The 21,969-nt window shown below is 37.8% G+C and overlaps 1 protein-coding gene across 1 annotated transcript in view; it reads right to left on the bottom strand.

Moving 5' to 3' along the window:
• NSF (N-ethylmaleimide sensitive factor, vesicle fusing ATPase) overlaps positions 1–15,369 on the bottom strand; it is a 73,285-nt gene extending 57,916 nt beyond the window's left edge. Inside the window, exons 1-3 of the mRNA XM_015832212.1 lie at positions 15,287–15,369; positions 14,039–14,138; positions 12,105–12,144 (exon numbers count right to left, since the gene is read on the bottom strand). Of these exons, the coding sequence (XP_015687698.1) occupies positions 12,105–12,144; positions 14,039–14,138; positions 15,287–15,369 (223 nt within the window). The remainder of the gene's footprint in view (positions 1–12,104; positions 12,145–14,038; positions 14,139–15,286) is intronic.
• Between the last annotated feature and the right edge of the window lie 6,600 nt (positions 15,370–21,969).

The following is a 21,969-nucleotide window of genomic DNA, read 5'->3' as shown; positions in this document are numbered from 1 at the left end:
GAAATTATGGAGGAGAAATGAAAGGCTTTTTGCATGATGCTTTACTTTCTTTAATTACAATAATTCTTTAATTACAATAATCAACCCTCTCCCCTCACAATTTTTTTCTTTCATTACAATGTCAAATCCTCCCCCTTAGAAAAACAAACATTTTGAATGCTTACAAAATATCAATAGTTATCAGTTGGAGCACACAACATGAAGGAATAGTGATGTTTTAGGTATGGGTGGCACAATTATTTTACTTTATTTATTGGGTTTATTGTGATCTTAGGATTACTTTATCCAAATAAATATAGTAAGTAAACAAATGTGAAATTAAGCAGAAATAAAGTTATGATTGATGCCATATTTATATTTGCAATTTACTTGCATATTTGTATTGTGGCATATAAATTTGTATTTGGTTTGGAAAAGCTACATAATTCTTTTTCCCACATGTGGCAGGGAACATTACTTGCAGCTGAAATAAGATAACGAGCCATTTCTGTACATAAGTTGTAGAAAAATAACTCTTAGTAATGTTTGGAAGAATTGATATTTAACATTACTTTCCTATAACATTAGAATCCTATAATGAATTATCTTTCAGAATGTTATCATATTGTCACTTTGAAACCTCATCCTAAGAAAGCAGAACTCGTGGAAACAGTTTCTTCCAAAAGGAACTTTTATTAGGAGAAGCTAATGGCAGGCATAATAGACAGGATCTGATGGTTTCCCGCTCAGATCAATAGGTTAAAGGAGTCCCAAGCAAACCCCACCCCAATAGTTCATCCGATCAGTTCAAATGGGCCAATCCCCACGTGTTAGGTCCGTTGTGGGGAAAAGCTGATAACGCCAGTCTGACTCAGGCTCATAGAGGTGTTTGTTGGGTCTTCATACCTTCCCTTCCGAAACAGGAGATAAGCCAGATGCCCAGAGATGCATTCCTTTCTCCCCCCTTCAAGCTGACATCAAGGGGAAGACAGTTCAAAGAGTATGTATGCAGAGACAGCAAAAGAGTTACATTGTAGCGCTAGAGAAAACAAAGAGGCAGCCCGCAGCGGTTTCCCCCCTCCCTTCCAGGAGCATGGCAGAACCCAGAAAATAGAAAAAATATAATTAGAAAGAGCCCCTTAATGAAATATGGGTTCTGATATCCTGCCCCACCCTTAAAAGAATGAGACATCCACCAGTGGGAAAACAGAGACAAATTCAGATATAGATTAGTCCGGTTTGTTCGTGTATTCGGTGTGAAACTTCTTAAGCAGTTTAGGGGCTTTAATATGGCATTTGTGTACCCACTCGTTTTGGGAGGCTGGAAGATGTCTCCATGCTACTAGGTATTGAGTGGAGCCATGGTATTTCCTAGAATCTAAGATTTCTTTAATTTTGAAATGTTGTTCCCCTTCTACCATGATGGGAGGAGGGGGAGGAGCAACAACAGCTGGTCTTAATGGTGACTGTTGCTTGTGTTTTAGAAGGCTGCAGTAGAAGATTGGATGAATTTGCCTGAGGGATTTTGGGAGTTCTAATTCTACCGTCACAGGGTTTATGATTATGACAATGGGGAATGGTCCTACATATTTGAGTCCCAGTTTCTTTGAGGGTTGTAAGGATTTTAGGTATTTGGTGGATAGGTAAACCTTCTCTCCCACACTAAAAGGTTTTGGCTCAACTCTCTTTTTATCTACTTGCATTTTATATGCTTGCCTAGCCTCATCTAAGGCTTTTCTGACGACTGGCCAGGTGTTCTTTAGTTGCACAATCCACTCCTTTAACGAAGAGATTGTTGGGTCTGTTGAGGGGAGTTCAGGCATTGGGTTGAAACTCTGTCCGGTGGCTACTTGGAAAGGTGTGTAGCCCGTGCTGGAATGGACGGCGTTGTTGTAAGCAACTTCTGCAAATGGAAGTAGGTCAGTCCAGTTGTCCTGCTGGTAATTAATAAAACTTCTTAAATACTGTTCAAGTACTGAGTTCTAACGTTCAGTGCCACCATTCGTTTGAGAATGATGAGTAGATGACAGTCCCTGGGTAGTTTCTAACAGGCTTAGGAACGCTTTCCAGAACTCCAATGTGAATTATACCCCTCTATCGGATATGATGCGTTGAGGGGCTCCATGAAGTCGATATGTGTGTTGAACAAACAATTTTGCAAGTACCTTTGCATTAGGAATTTTTGTGCAGGGAATAAAATAAAATTTTTGTGCAGGGAATAAGTCCGTTACGACCCAAATGACTGTGTTGCCGCTACTCTCAGGTAATTCCACAATAAATTCTATGGAGATCTCCTTCCAGGGTACTGAGAGGGTTGCTACAAGGAAAGACAACTTTCCTTGTAGTCTTTCTGCTGAGGCGTAGATCGGGCAGCTGGCCACATAGCTTTCAATGTCTTTCTTGATCGAAGGCCACCAGAATTGCCTTTTAACTAAGTGCAATGTTTTTACAAACCCAAAATGGCCTGCAAATTTTGAGTCATGGCCCAGTTGCATGAATTTTAATCTCTGGCTTTTGGGTATGTACAATTTTCCTCCAATTCATGGTAGTCCATCAGTGATGGTGTATACATTTTTATGGCTCAGGAGCCATTCATTGGTTTCTAGAACCTTTTTGAATTTGATGCTTGCTTCACTTGTTAAAGGTTTTTAGAGTTTGGTTGTGCTCACGTAGTGACCTGTGCTACCAGCTGTTTTTCTGGCATCAGAGGCTTTGATACATTATTTCAAATATGTTGTATTGTGGCATTCAGGACAATGTGTCGGCTAGAATGTTCCCCCCCCCCCGGGAGATGTTTTAAAGTGAAGTTAAATCGGTGGAAGTGCTGTGACCACCTCGCTTGCTTGGGAGTTAATTTCTGGGGTGTTTTAAGTGCTTCCAGATTCTTGTGGTCGGTCCACACCTGGAAAGGTATTTTGTTCCCCTGTAGGAAGTGCCGCCAAGTGAGGAGAGCCCATCACACTGCATATGCCTCTTTTTCCCAGACCGCCCACCTCTGTTCTGACTTCATGAGTTTCCTGGATATGCATGCACAGGGCTGTAATGTTCCCTCTTCATTTTCTTGCAAGAGTACACCCCCTACAGCCACATCGCTGGCATCTGCCTGAATCACAAAAGATTTATCAGTGTCGGGATGTCTTAGTACTGGTTCTATGGAAAAAAGGTTTTTTAAATCTCTTGAATGCAGCTTGGCATTCCAATGTCTATTTTAATGGTTGGCTCGGCTTGGGCTTTCCTTTCCCTTTGGTTTTTAGTAAGTTCGTAATTGGCAATGCTATTTGGGCAAAGGAGGGAATGAACTGCCGATAAAAGTTGGCAAAACCAAGGAAACTTTCCAATTGCTTCTTAGTGCAGGTGGAGCCCATTCTAATATGGCTCGGACCTTCTCGGGGTCCATTTCTATGCCATTTGGTGATATGCGATATCCTAGATAGTCAATTTTATCCTTATGGAACTTGAACTTGGACAGTTTGGCATAAAGGTGAGCTGCCCATAGTTTGTTTAGTACTGCTCTGACCAATTTGACATGTTCGTCCATAGTCTCAGTGAATATAAGGATGTCATCAAGGTAAACGAGTACCCCTTTGTACAGGTGTTCCCTTAATACATCATTTATCAACTGCATAAACACTGTGGGTGTTCCTTGTAACCCAAAGGGAGAACCTGAAATTGGTAACACCCTAAGGGGCAATTGAATACTGTCTTCCATTCGTCTCCCTCCTTTATTCTGATTCAATAGTAAGCTTCCCTTAAGTCCAGCTTTGTGAAAATCTTCCCTTTCAATAGGTGGGACAGCATGTCTTTCATTAGGGGGAGAGGGTACAGATTGCTTTCACTTATTGCGTTTAAAGCTCTATAGTCTACGCAAAAGTGAAGAGTCCCATCCTTTTTCTCTCGGAACAGTACAATGGCGGCTGTTTTGCCAGCTGGATAAAACCTCTTTCTAATTTTTTATCTATGAACTTCTGCATTTCCTCCAATTCTTGTGGGCTCATGGAGTACAATCTACAGTAGGTTTGGGGAGTTTCACACCTGGTCGGATTTCTATCGCACAGTCCGTGGGCCGGTAAAACGGCAGTTCATTGAACTTCTCCTCGCTGAACACGTCAGCCAGGTTCCTATACTCCTCCGGTATTTTGGGTAACTCCTTCCCCCCCCCCACTGCGGCTTTCTTAATTGGGGGCTGAGCTGGTGCTTTGGTTGATTCCCCTTTCGGGAACCTGAGTTCCGCCGTTCTCCAGTCCACCCACGGGTTCCACTTGGTCAGCCATGCCGTGCCCAGAATTATGGGGCATTCCATGCCAGAGCTTACCACAAATGTTACAGTCTCTATGTGATCCCCTAGGGTGAATTGAACTGGTAGTGTTGCTAGGGTGGCGGGCACCCCCTCATGTTATGGACTCATCTAATTGACCGAAAGAGATCAATTTCTTCAGCCTCCTCACCAGAATTCCTAAGTTGCCCACTAATGTTGGGCTTCTGAAGCAATGGGTGCAACCAGAATCAATCAATGCCCTGACTTCTACTGCTTTGGGCATGCCAGTGGCTAACAGTTTTACTGTCTGGGTGAGAGGCGCAATGGGTCCACTTATCAGGGGTTCAGAGTTGTCGGATGAGTTGGACTTTCCTCCCGTGTTGATCGGAGTTCCCTTTCCTCGTGGAGCAGAGACAGGGAACTCGACGACCTCAGTGCCTTTCATGGCTGTCTCCTTCGGCTTTGCTGGTGTCTTCTCAGGTTTTCCAGCTGGAACCTGGTCAGGTTTTCTGGTACGGGTGCTTGAGCGGCATTCAGCGGCACGGTGCCCTTCCTTCCCGCATTTGAAGCATCCTGAGGTCCTTAGTGGTGGATGGTTGTTTTGCAGACTTGCGGGGGGACTCTGATGGCGACTTCCCCCACGATCTTCCCCCTCGGTGTTGTCTCTTTGCCAGGTCGATCTCTACTTCTTCAGCTAGGACGTATCATTCTTGCAACCAATGAGGGTTCCCCCGAGGGAGCCAGGCATGATAGAGGTTGTAGTTTAATCCATCCTTGAAATGGCTGAGCAGAATATCTTCTGGCCAATTCAGCTTGCTGGTCAGAGCTTGAAACTCCTGGGTATATTCTGCCACTGGCCGTCTACCCTGTTTCACCGTCTTTATTCGCTTGCGGGCTATCCAGTCAGCTAAGGGGTCTTCAAAGTGACGCCTGAGGGAAGCCATGAATTGATTAAAATTTAGCAGCTCCATTGCGTCTGCATCATGGAGGTCTACAACCCAGTCTGCTATGATGCCGTCCAGGGCTGATTGTACGATGCGGATCCTGGCCCGGTTGCTTGGGATATCATGGCCATATTCCTCCATGTAATTTAGCACCTGAGTCAAGAAGAAACCCATGTGCCTTGGCTCCCTGTGGTATTTCACATCCAGGGGTGGGAACTTCTGGATGGATCGGTGTCTTTTCTTCCACTTGTGCCATCTCCCTTCTCTGTCTGCAGTGGCTGCTCAATGAGGGGAGGTTGCAGCATCGGCGACCACTGCGGTCTCCATGTTGCCTTCAGAGGGGTCTGGAACCTCAGGTTCAGTTTTCCCTTCGCTAGCCCTCTCGGTGGAGTTGAGAGCTATTTTCATCATGCGATTTTCATCATACCTTCCAGCTTGGTTGATGACTGCCCCGTCTGAACATCATCTTCCTGGCCTTCTTGTCCCAATCCTCCTTCTTCCCGATGCCCATCGACCACCTGGACTTGTGGCTGCATTCTGTGACTACTTCCTCTTCCAAGGAGCTCAAGGATCTGGAGCTGGAGTATTTCCAGGGGTCTGCTCAGTGGGAGGCTTCCCCCCCCCATTGCAGGGTCCTCTCTCAATTCTGTTGTCTGACATACTTTGCCAACTCCCCCAGTAAGGGTCTTCTGGGCTGACTGTTTCTGCAGATCTTGTCTGATGTGATGGCCCACTTCAAAACCTCATCCTAAGAAAGCAGAACTTGTAGAAGCAGTTTCTTCCAAAAGGAACTTTTATTAGGAGAAGCTGATGGCAGGCATAATAGACAGGATCTGAGGGTTTCCCGCTCAGATCAATAGGTTAAAGGAGCCCCAAGCAAACCCTACCCCAATAGTTCATCCGATCAGTTCAAATGGGCCAATCCCCAGGTGTTAAGTCCGTTGTGGGAAAAAATTGATAATGCCAGTCTGTCTCAGGCTCATAATGGTGTTTGTTGAGTTTTTGCACCTTCTCTTCCGAAACAGGAGATAAGCCAGATGCCCGGAGGTGCATTCCTTTCTCTCCCCCTTCGAGCTGACATCAAGGGGAAGACAGTTCAAAGAGTATGTATGCAAAGACAGTGAAAGAGTTACATTGTTTCCCCCCCTCCCTTCCAGGAGCATGGCAGAACCCATAAAATAGAAAGAATAGAATTAGAAAGAGCCCCTTAATGAAATATAGGTTCTGACACCAAGTGTGAAAAAATATCCAGAAGACAGTCTTTGCTTTTTTGAAGGGGGCAATATGCTGACATTTGTAGACTGTTCAGAAAGTCCAAGTAAATTGAGGACTGTCTGTACGAACATACCAATTTTAAAATATCTATACCAATTGTCTCTGAACATAATATTCACACTAAATTTATATTTATCTCCCTGTCGTATTATATTATGGTATATAAATCATGGACTTATTCTATTTCTGAGTTATAAGTACAAGTTACAAATAAGCTTCAACAGATGTTCTGACTTTTGTGTTATATTTTTTTAAAATTCAGTCAAATATATGTGTTCCTACTTTTTGTGTTATTCCAGTTATTTTAAAATTCTGAACCATTAAGGCATTTCTGACCATTGCCTCAAATTTTTTCATCTTTATCAAATCTTGCAATCAATATGAAATATTTCTCCACTGATCACTTTTTGTATTTTGTAAATATTTAATATTGAAGTAAAAAGTAATAAGGCCAGAGTAAATATCTATATTAATTATATATTGTTACATGCTATTTTTAGTGACTGAGTAATCTCTTATAAAGTAACACATATATTTCCATGCAATCAAAAATAGTTATGTAAATGTCCTCTATGGCAAAATGATTCAGTCTGTAATCCAAGTTAAACTTTTGGTTCCATAACAAACTTTATTATCAATAAGATTTGATAGACAGTCCATATTTTTCTTTCACATCTTGCATTCTAAATTTAATCCTCAATTTTTTTGCTTAACAAATAAGAGTTATTTGTCACTTTATCTATTTTTCAACTCTTATTCGTAATATTTGAAATAAAACATTGATCCTAGGTAAAATGTTCATTTTACCGTTGATATTCTTTCTAACCAGGACAAATTTAATTTTTTTCTCTTATGATTCCTGTCATATGTTTGTGAGTAATTATTTCTGAATAAATTTGGATATTTTTATAAATTTATCAATAAAAAAGATAAAATGCTTTTTGTCACTAAGACCAACAAATATCAATTTTGAATTAAGTCTTATGAACAAACAAATAGATGGATTATTTTTCTAAAGGATATTTAAGTCTCCATGTATCTAAGAGAAAATTGCAAAGACATGTAGTCTAGAACAGCAGCCCCAACCTTTTGGGCACCAGGGACCGTGGAGAGAGATTTTTCCAAGGACTGGGGTGGTGATGGATCTGCATGTTGCCTACATCCCACGAATGGGGCTTCGCTTGTTTACGTGGCCTGGTTTCTGGCATGCTATGGACCAGGAGTTGGGAACCCCTAGTCTAGAATACTTTTCTTGTTCATACAATTCCTTTTGTAAGAACCAGTTATAAATATTTTAAGAGAAATATTAATATCTCCAAGAATCTGCATGTGTCTCACTGTAATTTTCATAGGATTTTGCTTCATTATTTTTTCAAGCATAAATTGAAGCAATTGCAATTTTTCCTTGTTCAATGTGACCTATCTGTTTCAGTATGCATGTATTTTCCAAATTCCCTGTTACGTTTCTGATTCAGTGCGTTTTTTCCTGTCTATGGCCCACAAATTTTTGATCTCTTTATATTCAAGCAAATTAGCATTGTCTTTTTTTTAAATATACACCTTTATTAGATATGTATCTGTGGTTTCTTTTTTTAATTTCCAAACAATATCTTCCCTTTTACTTTCATTTTTTTAAGTTCATTAATATTTGTTGAGAATATTTTGATTTAATCCATGGTGTCGGCTATTAATTACATTTATGAACGAACAGCTACTGCTTGATCCAGTATTTGATCTATCTGAATTTCTTCAGCTTACTCTGTTGCTGTTAGTGATATAAGTATTTTATTAATGTCTTCTATTATTGCTACAATTTGTAAAAACCTTCAGATGAAACTGAGAAGCCCATTTGCATTTGTTCTCTATCTTTCTTGGGGTTGTCAAAAATCTCATATCTCTTCGCCTTCTATCCAATGATATCTGATAAAATCTCTTATATGTCCAAGCTTTAAAGAATGCTACACCTTTTTAAAGTCAGCATTGCACCAGCATTTCCTTTAATGAATATACACTTGGTAAGTTTCTTCTATATATTGTCCATGAGTTTATTCTGTAGATTTCTCAAATTTATGATAATTCATCTTCATTCAGAATCATTGAGAAATATCATACAAGTTTAAATTATCATCATTATCATCTAGAACAATCTATTTTTTAAACAGATGTTCCACTTCTCTTTCTAAATTATGTCTTTTCAAAATATCCTGGAATTCCTCGAACTTTAAATACTTTCTCTGACAATTCTGTTTCTACTATTTATAATCTAGCCTCCATTTTTATCTCTGACCTTCAGATTCTTTATCCTGAGGATAACTCTTGTCATTCCGCATCCATATCTTGCCTATTTATTTATAATTATCACATTTAATCAAGAAGCATTCATTACATAATAATCAAAATGTATAAGTCCTAATCAGTTATGAAAGCATATTAAAATCTTTCTAGCTTTTGCAATAATGTGGTTTTATTTTACATTAAGAAATTGCTATTACAAAAAAAGGAGGAATGGAAATATACTGCTAAGCATGGATAGATACAATATCTCCTCTAGCCTCCCATGAATGGGCAAGTTCCTATACAAATATCAGAGAATCAAGCCTCCCACTTCAAAGACCAAAAAAAAAAAAAAGTGTTGTCGTCAACACATTTCCTCAAATGCAACTGATTTAATTTCCTGTATAAGAATTTGGATTTAACCACTGCATGTATCAGGGATTCAAACAATATTGCAGAGAGTAGAATTCATTTTCTAGTAACTTTGATAACGGAAGCAAAAGTTAAGTATCTCTCTTCTTGTCTGAATTGAAATCAGTTTTATTGCATTCCACAAAACTTATCAAAGCCTTTAAAAGTAAGGACTGGGTATATCTGTATAGCTATGCCCTGAATTACAGTCACCAAAAATGAAAAAAGTGACAGTGGCAGAAATTAGAATATGCCACACCAAAGTGTATATTTCCATGCATCAACTTAATATATTCAAACGTAGGAAACAACCTCCAAATTTAGATACAGGTGGGAATTATACCATTGCAATCACTAATTAGCCTACCTGTTTTGTAAGTATCTGTTTTGTAAAAAAATATTTCCACACTCCCTATACGAGATTTTCTGATAAAAAAGCTGAGAAACAAACACCTTTAACTGAAAAGAGAATACATCTGTGAGGGTAATGTTAGATTTAACAGATGCAAAGAGGCAATATATGCAGTTAATGTAGCTGCAGGCAATATATGCAGTAATGGCTATACAGTTTTGTCTAAATCATCAAAAGCAATTTAGGATGCTTGAAGAGTTTATTTATTTGTTTTCTTATATTACTGAGCAATAAAAACATGAATTTTTACTGTGTAAGATTGAACAGTAGAATCCTTATCTTCCTACAAGCTTGCTTTCCACAGAATTATAACTAACTGCAGTTATAAAGCATCAGACACGCACTCAAGAAAATATTAGCACACTGAAAATACAGACAAGAATCTCATTGCTAACATCCCTTTTGAGAGACCGGGATGAATTTCCATGAAATACCACTGTAGGAATAAGCAAAACGCATGTATGCAAATGTAAGATCATATAGGTCAGGGCTTTTCAGCCGGTGGTACACATACCACCTGTGGTATTTTACCATGTGGCAGATGGTATGCGACCGTCCAAGAGAAGCGTAGTGGGGGTGGGGAATGAACTGAAGCGACCCAAGCCTGAAGGAGAGGCAGATGCAGATGCAGCTGCAGGACTGTCTGGGCTCAGCAGAAGCTCCAGGAGCCAGTAGGGCTCCAGCTGACTGGCTCCAGCTGATTAGCACTTCCGGAAGCAGTGCAGAGCTGGAGGTGAACTGAAGAAAAGGGGGGGAGGAGAGGAGAGGCTATAAAAGGAAGTGGTTTGGGCGGGAAAGGGGAAAAAAAAGACAACAGAGAAAGAGAAGGAGAGCTCAGCAGGCAGGGATGAAACGGGGACAGGGAAGAAGCAGCAACTGTTGCTGGAAAGGTCCTCTGGTTCGTTTTCTCCAGCCAGGAGAATGCAATCAGCGCTGATGAAATGAAAAGACGGCAGACGAGCATGTTGGAAAGGAGATGGGTTTATTTAGTTCTGGATCAGCTGGGTTACCATAAGGATTTTTATACAGTTTTTACAGCGTTTTGTAATTCAGAGGCTCAATTTGTATGCTTTGGTTATTGGAATATTTTAGTCTGTATTTTAGTCTAACAATGAATCCAAAGTGCTGCCTTTCGTAGGTTTAATCCCTTTAAATAAATGTAATTAGTTTTACCCCCTTATCTTGAGTCTGTCTATGGCTTTTAGAAAGTTTTCTTTGAAGGTAAACAGGCTTAATTTAAGGCTAAGCTTTTTGCAATTGCCGGAGCCTTTCAGTCTCGAGATGCAACACTGTGACAGGTGACACGCCTGAGGCAGCTCAAAGAAAAAACCCCCCAGAGTTTATGTGTTTCTTTATTTTGTGAGCCTTTCTTGCTTTGCACTTGATTCCTGTGTCTTTAAGGGTACAGGGAAGGGATTGGGGGGTGCATTCTTACTTCACTGGAAGGAGAGCTCAGAAGGGAGAGAGGAAGAACGGCTGACCAGCTAGCTCAGGAGTCTACAAACTTAGCAACTTCAAGACCTGTGGACTTTAACTCCCAGAATTCCTCAACCAGCCATGATGGTTGAGGAATTCTGGGATTTGAAGTCCACAAGTCTTAAAAGTGCCAAGTTTGAAGAACCCTGAGCTAGCTAGTAGTGGTGCATATTAATAAACATGGATAAATTCATCATACATTTGTCAGTGCAAAGGGAAAGTGATTCAGCACAGGAACAGCCACCAAAGAAATTAAAACTGGTACTTGTTTCCTTTTTTTCTACAGTTTGTAATATTTTATTTGATTATAGGATAAAATATAAAAATACAAAAGCAAATAGTAGGACACAGTGGGGAGGAAAAAGGGGGGGAAAGTGAGGGGGAGAAGGGAAAAAGAACAGACTTCCTCTGTTGCAGTAGAAGGAAGCATTAACATTGAACCTCAACTTTTTACTTTTCCATAATATTATAAACTAGCCATTTTTATAACAACAAATTAATCTAATCAATAAAACCCAAAATCTCCCCCCCTTTTTAGTCAAGTTTTTGACACCTTGCTAAGCACTGGTGGTACTCAAATATTGTCATGTTCTAAAAGTGGTACAATCTGTGAAAAGGTTGAAAATCCCTGATATAGGTAACTATTTACAGTTGATAAGTTTTTCACCAATTCATTTCTAACTTCATCCAAAAGGATATTTTATTTCCTCTTTTATCATTTGATTATTTAATAAAATAAAATGCATTTTCCCCATTTCTCTTTTCTGATGTATCTATTTGCTTGGCTCTTCTCTCTTTTGATCTGCTTGTTTTATGCTTATTATCATTAATTTTTAAATATCTTACATAAAGCTTTTATTTAGAGATGAGAATTAATAATAACAATAAAGCAGACATTTAAAGATCAGTGTAATTATCCCAGCACAGTATTTCATGTAGATAATACCAAATAGCAAAAAGAGGATTTAAAAAAAACTGCACTGTAACAGAATTCATTCCAATATAAAAGGCTTTGGAAAAAAGACAAGTTTCAATTAGATTAGGTCAAACAATGTACTAATTTATAGTAAAAACTTACCATCGATTTCTTGCCCAATAGAAAGGCCAGCCCATTTTCTCTATAGAGAAAAAATGCACACAAGAAAAAGAACATTTACCTACATTAAATGGACACATATATTCACAAAGGAAAATATATGTCTAAAGTTACAATGAATAATTTTTGTGCAGCAGCCATACACACAGTAAAATTCATGTCATGCTAAAACATACTTGCACATTCTAGATTGCTTTATCCCCTACAGGCAACATGCCATTATTGGCCTATTATACTGTACATAGTTATTAGGAGAATAACCAGATAGTACTGCTATCATTACCATCGTCATGGCTATGGAATGAAGAATCCCAAAATCCAGATGGCTCCCACCCTATTAGTGTTCCAGGGGACCTGATTGTTCTCCCAGAGTTAATGTGACTGAAAGCCCCTTCTTTGAAGTGAGATAGAGAGATATCTGTGATGTCTTCCAGGTTCTACATCTATTTCCACTTCTTTTTTTCTAATTTGGTTTTGTTGTCAATTCTTATTACATTGTTTTATTTTTCTGGCATATTGTGAATTGCCTAAAGTCATTTGGAGTCAGCAGCATAAAAGAGAATTAAGTAATAAACAAACAAATAGATAAATAGCTACTTGGAACACAATTGAGCATTACATATATAAAGCCCCCCAACAGCTAGAACAATTTTTGCCTGAATTCAGTAAAAGGCAAAAGCATGACACCAATGAAGGGACAAGCAAGTAGGCCTTATGCTTTGACCTGTTCACACGCTTACAAGTTAGATCCCCTACTTTAATTACATTACTCCTTTCTCACACAGATTGGGACTTTATTCTCCATAGATGCATGACCTGCCAACACATTAAATTATCTCCAGCTTTGTATTTACCAAGATTTCTTTAAGTAATCTTTCCTGTTTTCTACTCCATTTGTGTATTTTGCTTAGAGGCAAAAACAAACTTGACTTTAAAAGGTGGTTTTATATTTTCAAAAATGAACAGCAAATAATTTTGTGCTTTCTTTTTCTAGTAATCATGCTTTGGGCAGAGGTTGTTATTGAATGACTGAAGGCCACACTTTATCTACCTCTGATCTAAGAGCAGCCTTCCTTAGACTGGTACCCTCCAATGTTCTAAATATTAACTATGCTACATAGGAGTTCTAGCTGCTGTGACCCTAACACATTTAGTATCTACCTACTTTTAAGAACTGCTAAGGACTAGATGATTTTTACTATATCCTGATACGTAAAACCATAGAACTCAAAGAGGGTATACCTTTTTTCGTCTGATTGTAGCTCTATTAAACAAAAGAATGGAAGTAAAATCTTATTTTGTAGCTCAGCAGGTGACTTTTTCTTTGCTATTTTATTAGAATGACTCCTATTCACTCACATACACTCAAGGCTACGCTGTTCTTCATTCACAAGTCCAAACTGTTAGCTAACACCACAGGGGAATCAGGGAAGCCGCAAAGATTAGTCACATTTTCTGAACTTTTGTTGCTAAATAGTGGTGTGAAGCTACAATTGAAAGGTGTTGGTGCAAGAAGCTGAAGTTATGAGATTATACAGATTTTTTTTCAATATTGGAACTGTACAGACAGCATAAAAATGCTTATTCTGCAACAGCAATGCTAACTCATCCTAGTTATATCCTAGCCACAGAGGTCATCAATTCAGCTGCCTGATTGCCTATATTGTATTTCACAAAGCAACAGGAATCCTTCATAAGTCTCTGTCCTCAAACAACCCAATTTTCCTAATATTTTATCAGTAAAAAGTGCTTTACTAGAACTGAATCATTTGCTTTTGTATTCACAGGATTTCTAGGAGGCATTATTTTATTTTGAGCCATTGCAATTTCAATTTTTGCTGAAAATAATTACTTTCAATAGCAATATTGCCTGCATCTGGGATTAAAAAGGAAATTTAAAAAAATCAAAGACATACCTGTGGCAAACTGAAAGCAATGCTACCTGGGACAACAGATATATGACTTCTCAGTGTAAAAACATATTTGTGATTGGGTGAGGTCTTCACAACTACATGCCTATAAAGAGTTTAGGAGAAGAGGAATAAGAGGTGCAAAAGATAAATAATTAAAATCTTTCAATATCTGAGTCATCTCAAACTATCTGTTCTATGAAATAACTGCAGTCTAATATTCAAAATTATGCTTTGCATTAAATATAGTACAGTATTTTTTTGAGATTTTTTTTAACGAAATAATTTCTGATTACTGGATAGAAAAACGCTGAGCACAGTGGTAGGATTCAGCCAGTTTGCACCACTCCAGCAGAACTGGTAGCTAATTTTTTGTTGCCCAGGCTCAGAACTTCTGGAAGCGGCATCCACACAGAGAACCGGTTGTTCACATATTTGAATCCCACCACTGGCTGAGCATAATAAAATGCTAAAAGAAGCCAAAGCATCGGGAAGATCCTTTTTTTAAAAAAAACTTCAAAATGATTTTCCAGAAACAGTCTTTCCTACAGGTTGATAATGAAACTTCCAGATGGCAATTGCATCATACACCTTGGTTTACTTAATATTTAAGAAATTCATATACATACATAACTCTATATACTTTTGGTTTAAGCCAATCTAAACAAATGAAGTCACTATGATTTTGTTGTTGTTGTCTTAAAGTAGACTTGACTTCTGGCAAACTGCATATGCAAGACCTTGATATCTCTTGAGGCTTTTTGCTATTTCTTTATTTCTAGGGCTGAAAGCCAGTGGCTAACCCCAGGTTATCCAGATGAGTTTCATGCCTTAGACAGGACTCCAATTCAGATTTTTCCAACACTAGACAAAATTGGCTCTCATATCTTCTTTGACAGTTAAGATGGAAAGGATGAAAAATTAATCAATATTAATTTTCTTCAGTAATATGAAAATGTGACTAACAATCTTTAGTTTGTGCAACCAACAAGTAGTTTCTATACCCCAAATATCAGGGATAATGCATCATTTATTTTTCCCTCTCCACATAAAAATTCCTAATGCCAAACAAAACGTAATTTACAAAGCTGATGTTTTATTAACAATATATATATAGGTGTCTGAACTCATTTAGCACATTGCTAATAATAGTCACATAATTTGCAAAAATGATTATGTATGACTTTGGAAAACAACAGACTGAAGAAAGCCTATTTCTCCAATTTTCTCTAAAAAGAGACCTATCGAACTTACAAGCCAGATTGAAAGTCCTTTTCATTGACCACAGCACAATTGGTTAAGGAGAGTTCATCTGTGGGACATCTTGCAGCTTGCATAATCTGAAAGAAAAAATCAGAGACAAAGGATCAACAATGAAGAGCTAAACAACATGAAAACAAAATGACTTTAATTTTTGAAGTTCAGTTTTATTTTGGAATAAGCTGTAGAAATAAACACAGCAAGTTCACTGTTTGCCGTTTGTTTAGCATTTGTGTATTTTTGAGAACTTGTGTATTTTTGAAAAGAGAGATGTCATACAGCACTTACAAACAAACCTGGCTCATTATTAGTATAAGAAACAGAAACGTAATTCTCAGTACACCTATGATAGAAGGTAGGAGAAGCTAATCAGATATATAATGATGTTGTAAACATATATTGTATCACTTCAGAATGTAAGCAGTTATGTACTACTGGAGGAAGAAACGGTGAACATGGTTCTGTGAAAAGCGGAGCCAACAACCCCACTGAATAACAAAGGGCTGATGAGTATACCAGTTCTTTGGAACCTTCTCCAACAAGGAAAAGCCAGATAGTTGCCCACAAACACTCTAAACAGATGCTCTTCATCTGGGGGCTACAGCTATCACTGGAAGTGTTTGAGTACTGGGAGATGACAGGAGTAGTCATCTTGCTCATAACTATTATTGGTGCCTTTTAAAAGACACTAACTTTGCAAATTTCCTTTCCTAATCATGTTTGGAAATTGCTTATTAATTACTTTTAAGCTGCTAGAGACCTTCAGATCCACAAGTCTGAAAACATTGGATAGGTTTTCTTTCAATCCTTAATAAAAATATTTTTTTAAAAAACTGAAATAAACAGCAAAAAGCTAAACAGGCCTTTGATCTCAGAAAGGTACAAATAGATTAAGGGATCAGATAAATTTGGAATAAGATTTTGGAATGAATTATAAAAAAATCCTTCTTGTGGTTAGTATATTTATTTGGACTTTTGTAAAGAAAAGTAATTTTAAAAATTGGTCACTATAGGGAACTAAAGATTTTAGTTAAAGGAGAAAAATACCTAAACCTGATTAACAGCTAATTAACTGGACTTATAAAATGATGCAAAACATTATAATATTGAAAATATTGAAAAATGCATTTGAAAAAAGGAATTGAAAATCAATAACGTTACTAGCGATGTTTACTTTTATGGATGAAATGTATCCAAAAGACATTAGGGAAGAAATGGCAAATGAGAAACAAGTATTATTTGAGAAGATAGAGATAGCATTGAAATTAGATCTACAAATTACAGGCTACAAGGTTGACATGAAAAATGATGTCTCACTGGAGAAATCAGTTGATGTTTTAAAAATCAAAAGGGAAAAAAATAAAGAAACTGACCTGGATCATCTATTTATTTTCTATCTTGAAATCAAAAACATTTAACCATATGGCCTGTAAACCTAAATTGTGAAGTAGTATAGCCCTGATCTCATTATAACACGAAGTTGCTACATAAGTAAGAAAAAGTGAGTTTTATAATGTCCTCAGAAATCTGGGTCATGAGATAGGTTGCCAGAGGTGGTTGGGGTGGGGGAGGTGGCAACAGAAGCAGGAATATGATCTAAGAAAGAAAATATCTTTATTCTAAAAACAGGGATTAGGCACTAGATTACACAGAGAAAGCACTAGGCAAAGTGTACAAGGTACAGTCTTGCAGTTAACTCTACATCAGTCTAGCTTTAAGGTAACATGCTAAGAGATTACACAAATAACTATGACAGATGGTGCCCAGATTTATGGACAATTTTAGTATAAAGAACTAAATGACCGCAGAGCTAAGCTGAGGAACAGAAAATGCAGGAGGATTCAGTTTCATCCCGAGCAGTAAAAAAGGAATCATTATCCTATTATTTAAGGTTGTCTTCAGACTGTATATATATACAATTGTCCTAAATCTAACTATAATATTTATATATGGGATATATAATCTCTTAAAATTTAAATATAACTAGAATACCCATGCTAAGTCATCATTTCAGAAATATTTTCTCTGGTGTGTTTGGGACTGTGTAAGAGGTGCCATGTGGTCAGGAATGGTACGATGGGGAGAGCAGCATGGGTCGAGGAGGGTATGTGAGGCAACAGTGAGGATCAGGGTGTTGTGAAAAATGCTGCATTTGTCAAGGAGGGCACGCTGGATCAGAAAAAGTGCCTGGGGTGTATAAGAAGTGCCATGTATATCAGGGAAGGCTCGTTGGGGGGGGGGCGCATGGGCTGGGGAGGGTGCAAAGGGATGCACAAAAGGTGCTGCATGAATTGGAGAAGGCGGGGGGGGAGAAGTCTGGGTTGGGGAGGACTTACGGGGATGTTGCTTGAGCAGGAAAACTGCATAGGGCTTCCCTCCTCCTTGTTCTTCCCTCCTTCCTTCCCCCCCTTCTCTTCCTAGTAGGTAGGTATCTCTGTATACAACTGCATTAATAATTACTACTGTAATAATCAGTAAAGTTATAATGCATTAAGAAGGGAAAGAAAATTTTTACTGTATTTTGACTAGCAAGAAATAGACAAAAAAAAGGGAATAAGGAAAACAGCAGATATGTTAAGAGGAAATTCTACAATCTTACAGACAACAATAAAGGTGGGCTACAAATAAATATTTAAGTGTTTGATATTGCAGAAGAAAAGAAGGAATGCAAACATATTGTTTGGAAACCTCAAGATAAACAGCAGAATAATCACATGCTAAGGTTGACCTCAAAGAAAGGCCGAAGCAGCTGCCTGTAAAGAAACATTTACAGTCCATTAGCATGGAGCATCTATTGTTCATCCAATCCCAGGCAGTGGTTTTGATTTCAAAATCCTCTAATATGGCTTGAAAACAAATATCTGAAGGATTGGCCAGATATCTTCACACTATGATCTTCACTATGATTTTCCAGGTTTCTCAACCATCTGAGATACAACATGTGATTATTCTCTTGCCACAAGAAGGTATTCTAGCACCTACTTCAATATTATTATAATGCCAAGGAAGAACCTTTTTTATTTTCCCCAATGCTTTCAATTATTTATTTTTAAATTTTATATAATACTTTATTGTTCCCTTAAAATAGGGAATAGACTATTCTCTGAAAAGAGATAAGGTTCTATTAGGGTTCCTCAATTGTGTCCACTCAAGATAGGACAAAGGTAAGTCTGAGTAAAACAGGGCTAGAAGTTTCATAGTGCAGGGGTCTCCAACCTTGGCAACTTTAAGATTTGTGAGCTTCAACTCCCAGAATTCCCCAGCCAGCCATGCTTGGTAGGGAATTCTGGGAGTTAAAGTCCACAACTCCCAGAATTAAAGTTGCCAAGGATGGAGACCCTTTACATAGTGAACTTAATTACTGTAAATAAAAAGTTACTGTTTATCATTATAAATTTCTTATATTGTTGATTCTAGAATTACATTCTTAATCTGTAGTATTATGTTGAAATGACTGCTTTGTATATCTTTCTCAGGATCACATCACATTTATTGTTGCCTAGAAATATTTATCATAAAACAAAATGCAAATAATGAAATGAAAATAATTATCCCCAAATTCTAAAGTAGATGAGAAGGATAATCCTGAATATTCATTCATTTTTGCATCTATACCCTACCATATAAAAAGGCAGCAGCAACAAGACTTGCCTCCAAAACCTCATTCCATCCACCAAAGTAGGACCCCCTAAACTGTTTTTCTACTGCAGAAGCAGCTCTCATCTGCTAAGAAGTAATTTACTGCATTCTGTATTAATTGTACCTTCCGGTAATCCTCAAAGACATCTCTAAATAAGGTGGTGGTGATGATGATGATGATGATGATGATGATGATGATGACGATAACGTTGATGGTATCCATTCAATCGTGTCTGACTCTTGGAAATTCTATGGCCCAGGTCTCTCCACATCTTCTGACCTTGTACTACTTTTTTGAGGTTTTTTATGCTCTGACTGGTGTCAGCTTTGATGGTGCCAAGCCACTGTGTTCTTTCGCGGCCTGGTTTCCTTTTACCACTAATTCTTTCAAGCATTATCGCTTTCTCCAGTGAATTCCTCCACATGACATGGCCAAGTGAGATGCAGTTTTGTGATTTTGCCTTCCAGTGTCTGGTATTATGCACTCCAGTACTTGCTTGTCAGTCACCTTTGCTATCCAAGGAATATGCACGACCTTGTCCAGCACAACTCAAAAAAGTCATTTTTCTTCCTGTCTTCTTTTTTTAAGGTCTAAGTTCATGTACAACAACTATTCAAATGGATGCATTTAAAAGATCACATCTCTACTAGGATGATTATGACAAGCCTATATGTCCTTTGGATTTCCTTTCCAGGATGACTATGTGCTGATTTATATGGCAAACAGCCAGACCAAATCTTTTGGTATTGCGAGTCCAGTTTCTTTAAATTTAAACAATACAGCATTGCTACTATATGTATCCTTTCAAACTTTTTGCACAATTTGAATAGCACTCAAATCCTTCCCAGTCACCCTTTTTGTTGTTTTATCTGATCTTGCTGGATATCCTTGAAAAGTGAAAGCTCCCAGACTATTTTATGAGTTGATTCATAACTGAATGATGGGTACGTTTCTATAGCTATCAAACAGCATAGTCATTATGATTTTGAGATTGATAAAATATTTTTGCACATCCTCTATGCTGTTAATTTTCAATGTGCAGCCCACTGCAGCCTACCTCTGTAAAAGCACCACAGGCTCCTCCCCAGTCAGTCTGACCAACAACAGCCCATCCATCTTCTCAGCTCCACTTCCCTGCATGTTCTATCTAGCAGCTGTTTCATAAGAGTGGGTTAGGGATGAAAAGTGGTTCACAAACCATGCAATTATAGTACAGGTACCAATGTGAGGATTAAAACTCAGAAAAATGACAGTAACAGACTCAAGATAGTTATCAGCTGTTGAAGCTACATATGCTATGCTAAGTACACTGTGGTCCTGGAAAAAACAACAACAAAAGAAAATTGGAATAGGAAATATAATGGATATCTTAAAAGGGGGTTTCATTACAGTGGAAATCTATTTGCTCCAGACAGTCATTCAGTATTAAGAGATTTTACTGAAGAAAATTCGTGACCAGCATACTGTGTTAGGAATCATTGTTCTTATGGCTTGGAGTACATAAAATAATAAAAGGATAAATTCTTAATTTTATATTGAATTTTTGGATTAAATTTAATTTTTAAAAGCCTTCAAAAACAAAAATGGGAAAACATGCACAAACACAAAATCAACCATAATCACAATTCTATTCATCAATAACTGTAAAGTCTCATTTTCTTAAAGAGATTCTTGTTTCATTGGATGGTCACATTTTTGTTGGAAAATTAAAATTAACTAAATTTGAATGGGAAAAACAATAAGTATTAGTACCTTTTGTTTGAATGCCAGTTCCTACTGGATTCAATAAAATATTCCCACTGGCATTTTCACAGTAGGTTTCTAATTCCCATGTGACTGTCACCATTTTTTCAAGCCACAAAATCTTGAATAGATCATATGTCTAAGTCAAACAGTACTCCATCCAATTGACTCTTTGAACAATCTAGGCAAAAATGCAATATGAAACAAATGTAAGATATTCTCCCATGCACTTTGCCATAATGGGAAACCACTGCAGAAAAAAAAACCATCCAAGTTGTCTTCCATCATTTCCTTCACTGCAGTTAAAAACCTCCAATGAAGTGGCAGTATATTAATAAAAGTGGGAGGATACTGAGGAGTCACTTCTCAAAACCAGCCAACATCTTGTAATTGTATAGGCTGGAACTGATTCTGAACTTGTTCAATGTTCTTATGTGAAAATGCCCTAAGATTTTTACAAAGCTCAAGAAACAGATTTTTTACTATTAACTATTAGGATACATAAATGTACACTGAATTTTAAATAACATTAGAGATCTAATTTCCAAATGTTTCATACTGTAACTAAACTCACATTTTTGTATAGGTTTGTATATTATGTTTATTTTATTGCTATAGTATACTTCCTGAAGCTACCTGAATATATTATAATATGCAGAGAATGAGAAAATTATTCTGCTAGGATCCTAAATCATCACTGTCCTTTTCCAAATAGAAGTACTGTAGCCAAAGTCTATAAGGTTTGGTGATGTTTAAAACCATCTACTGAAAGAACTTTTTCCAATATAACCCATTTTTGTTGTACTCCTAGTTCTAAGAAACAAACTGTTGGGTACAGAATAAGCCCCTGGAAAATAAAGCAGCAGCATTTCTCTGAGTTAACAGCATCAGTGTAGAATCTGAAGACAGAATGCTCTATTGCTAGCCAAACATACATTGCAGTAAAAGTGTGAACTGCATCAACAGCTTGGCACTCCCACCTTTTCACTCACCAGATCCTCCTGTTCCAAATGGAGGAAGTAACACAACAAGAGCTAATTACTGGGAGGCCACCAATGAATGAATATTTGTTACACAGAGAAACATTTCAGCACGGACAGTGTGAAGCCTTCCCTGTCTGTTATTTAAGAGTAACAAACGTAGGAGAAAAGGAAGTTTTTGTTAAGTTTTTTTTTTTAAAGTATTTCAGGAACATGGAAATGAGGTTCGCCCTCCCTTCTGCTCCCTTTCTAGGTTCACTGCAGTGATTTGAACCTAAGAAATGGGAGGGGGAGCAATTTGCTAAGGCTGGTAA

Source organism: Protobothrops mucrosquamatus, unplaced genomic scaffold (genome assembly GCF_001527695.2).
Source record: "Protobothrops mucrosquamatus isolate PMUCROS unplaced genomic scaffold, P.Mucros_1.0 scaffold1, whole genome shotgun sequence".
NCBI classification, from domain to species: domain Eukaryota; kingdom Metazoa; phylum Chordata; class Lepidosauria; order Squamata; family Viperidae; genus Protobothrops; species Protobothrops mucrosquamatus.
Note: the sequence above shows the minus strand (reverse complement) of the source record. Positions and strands in the feature narration are given on the sequence as shown.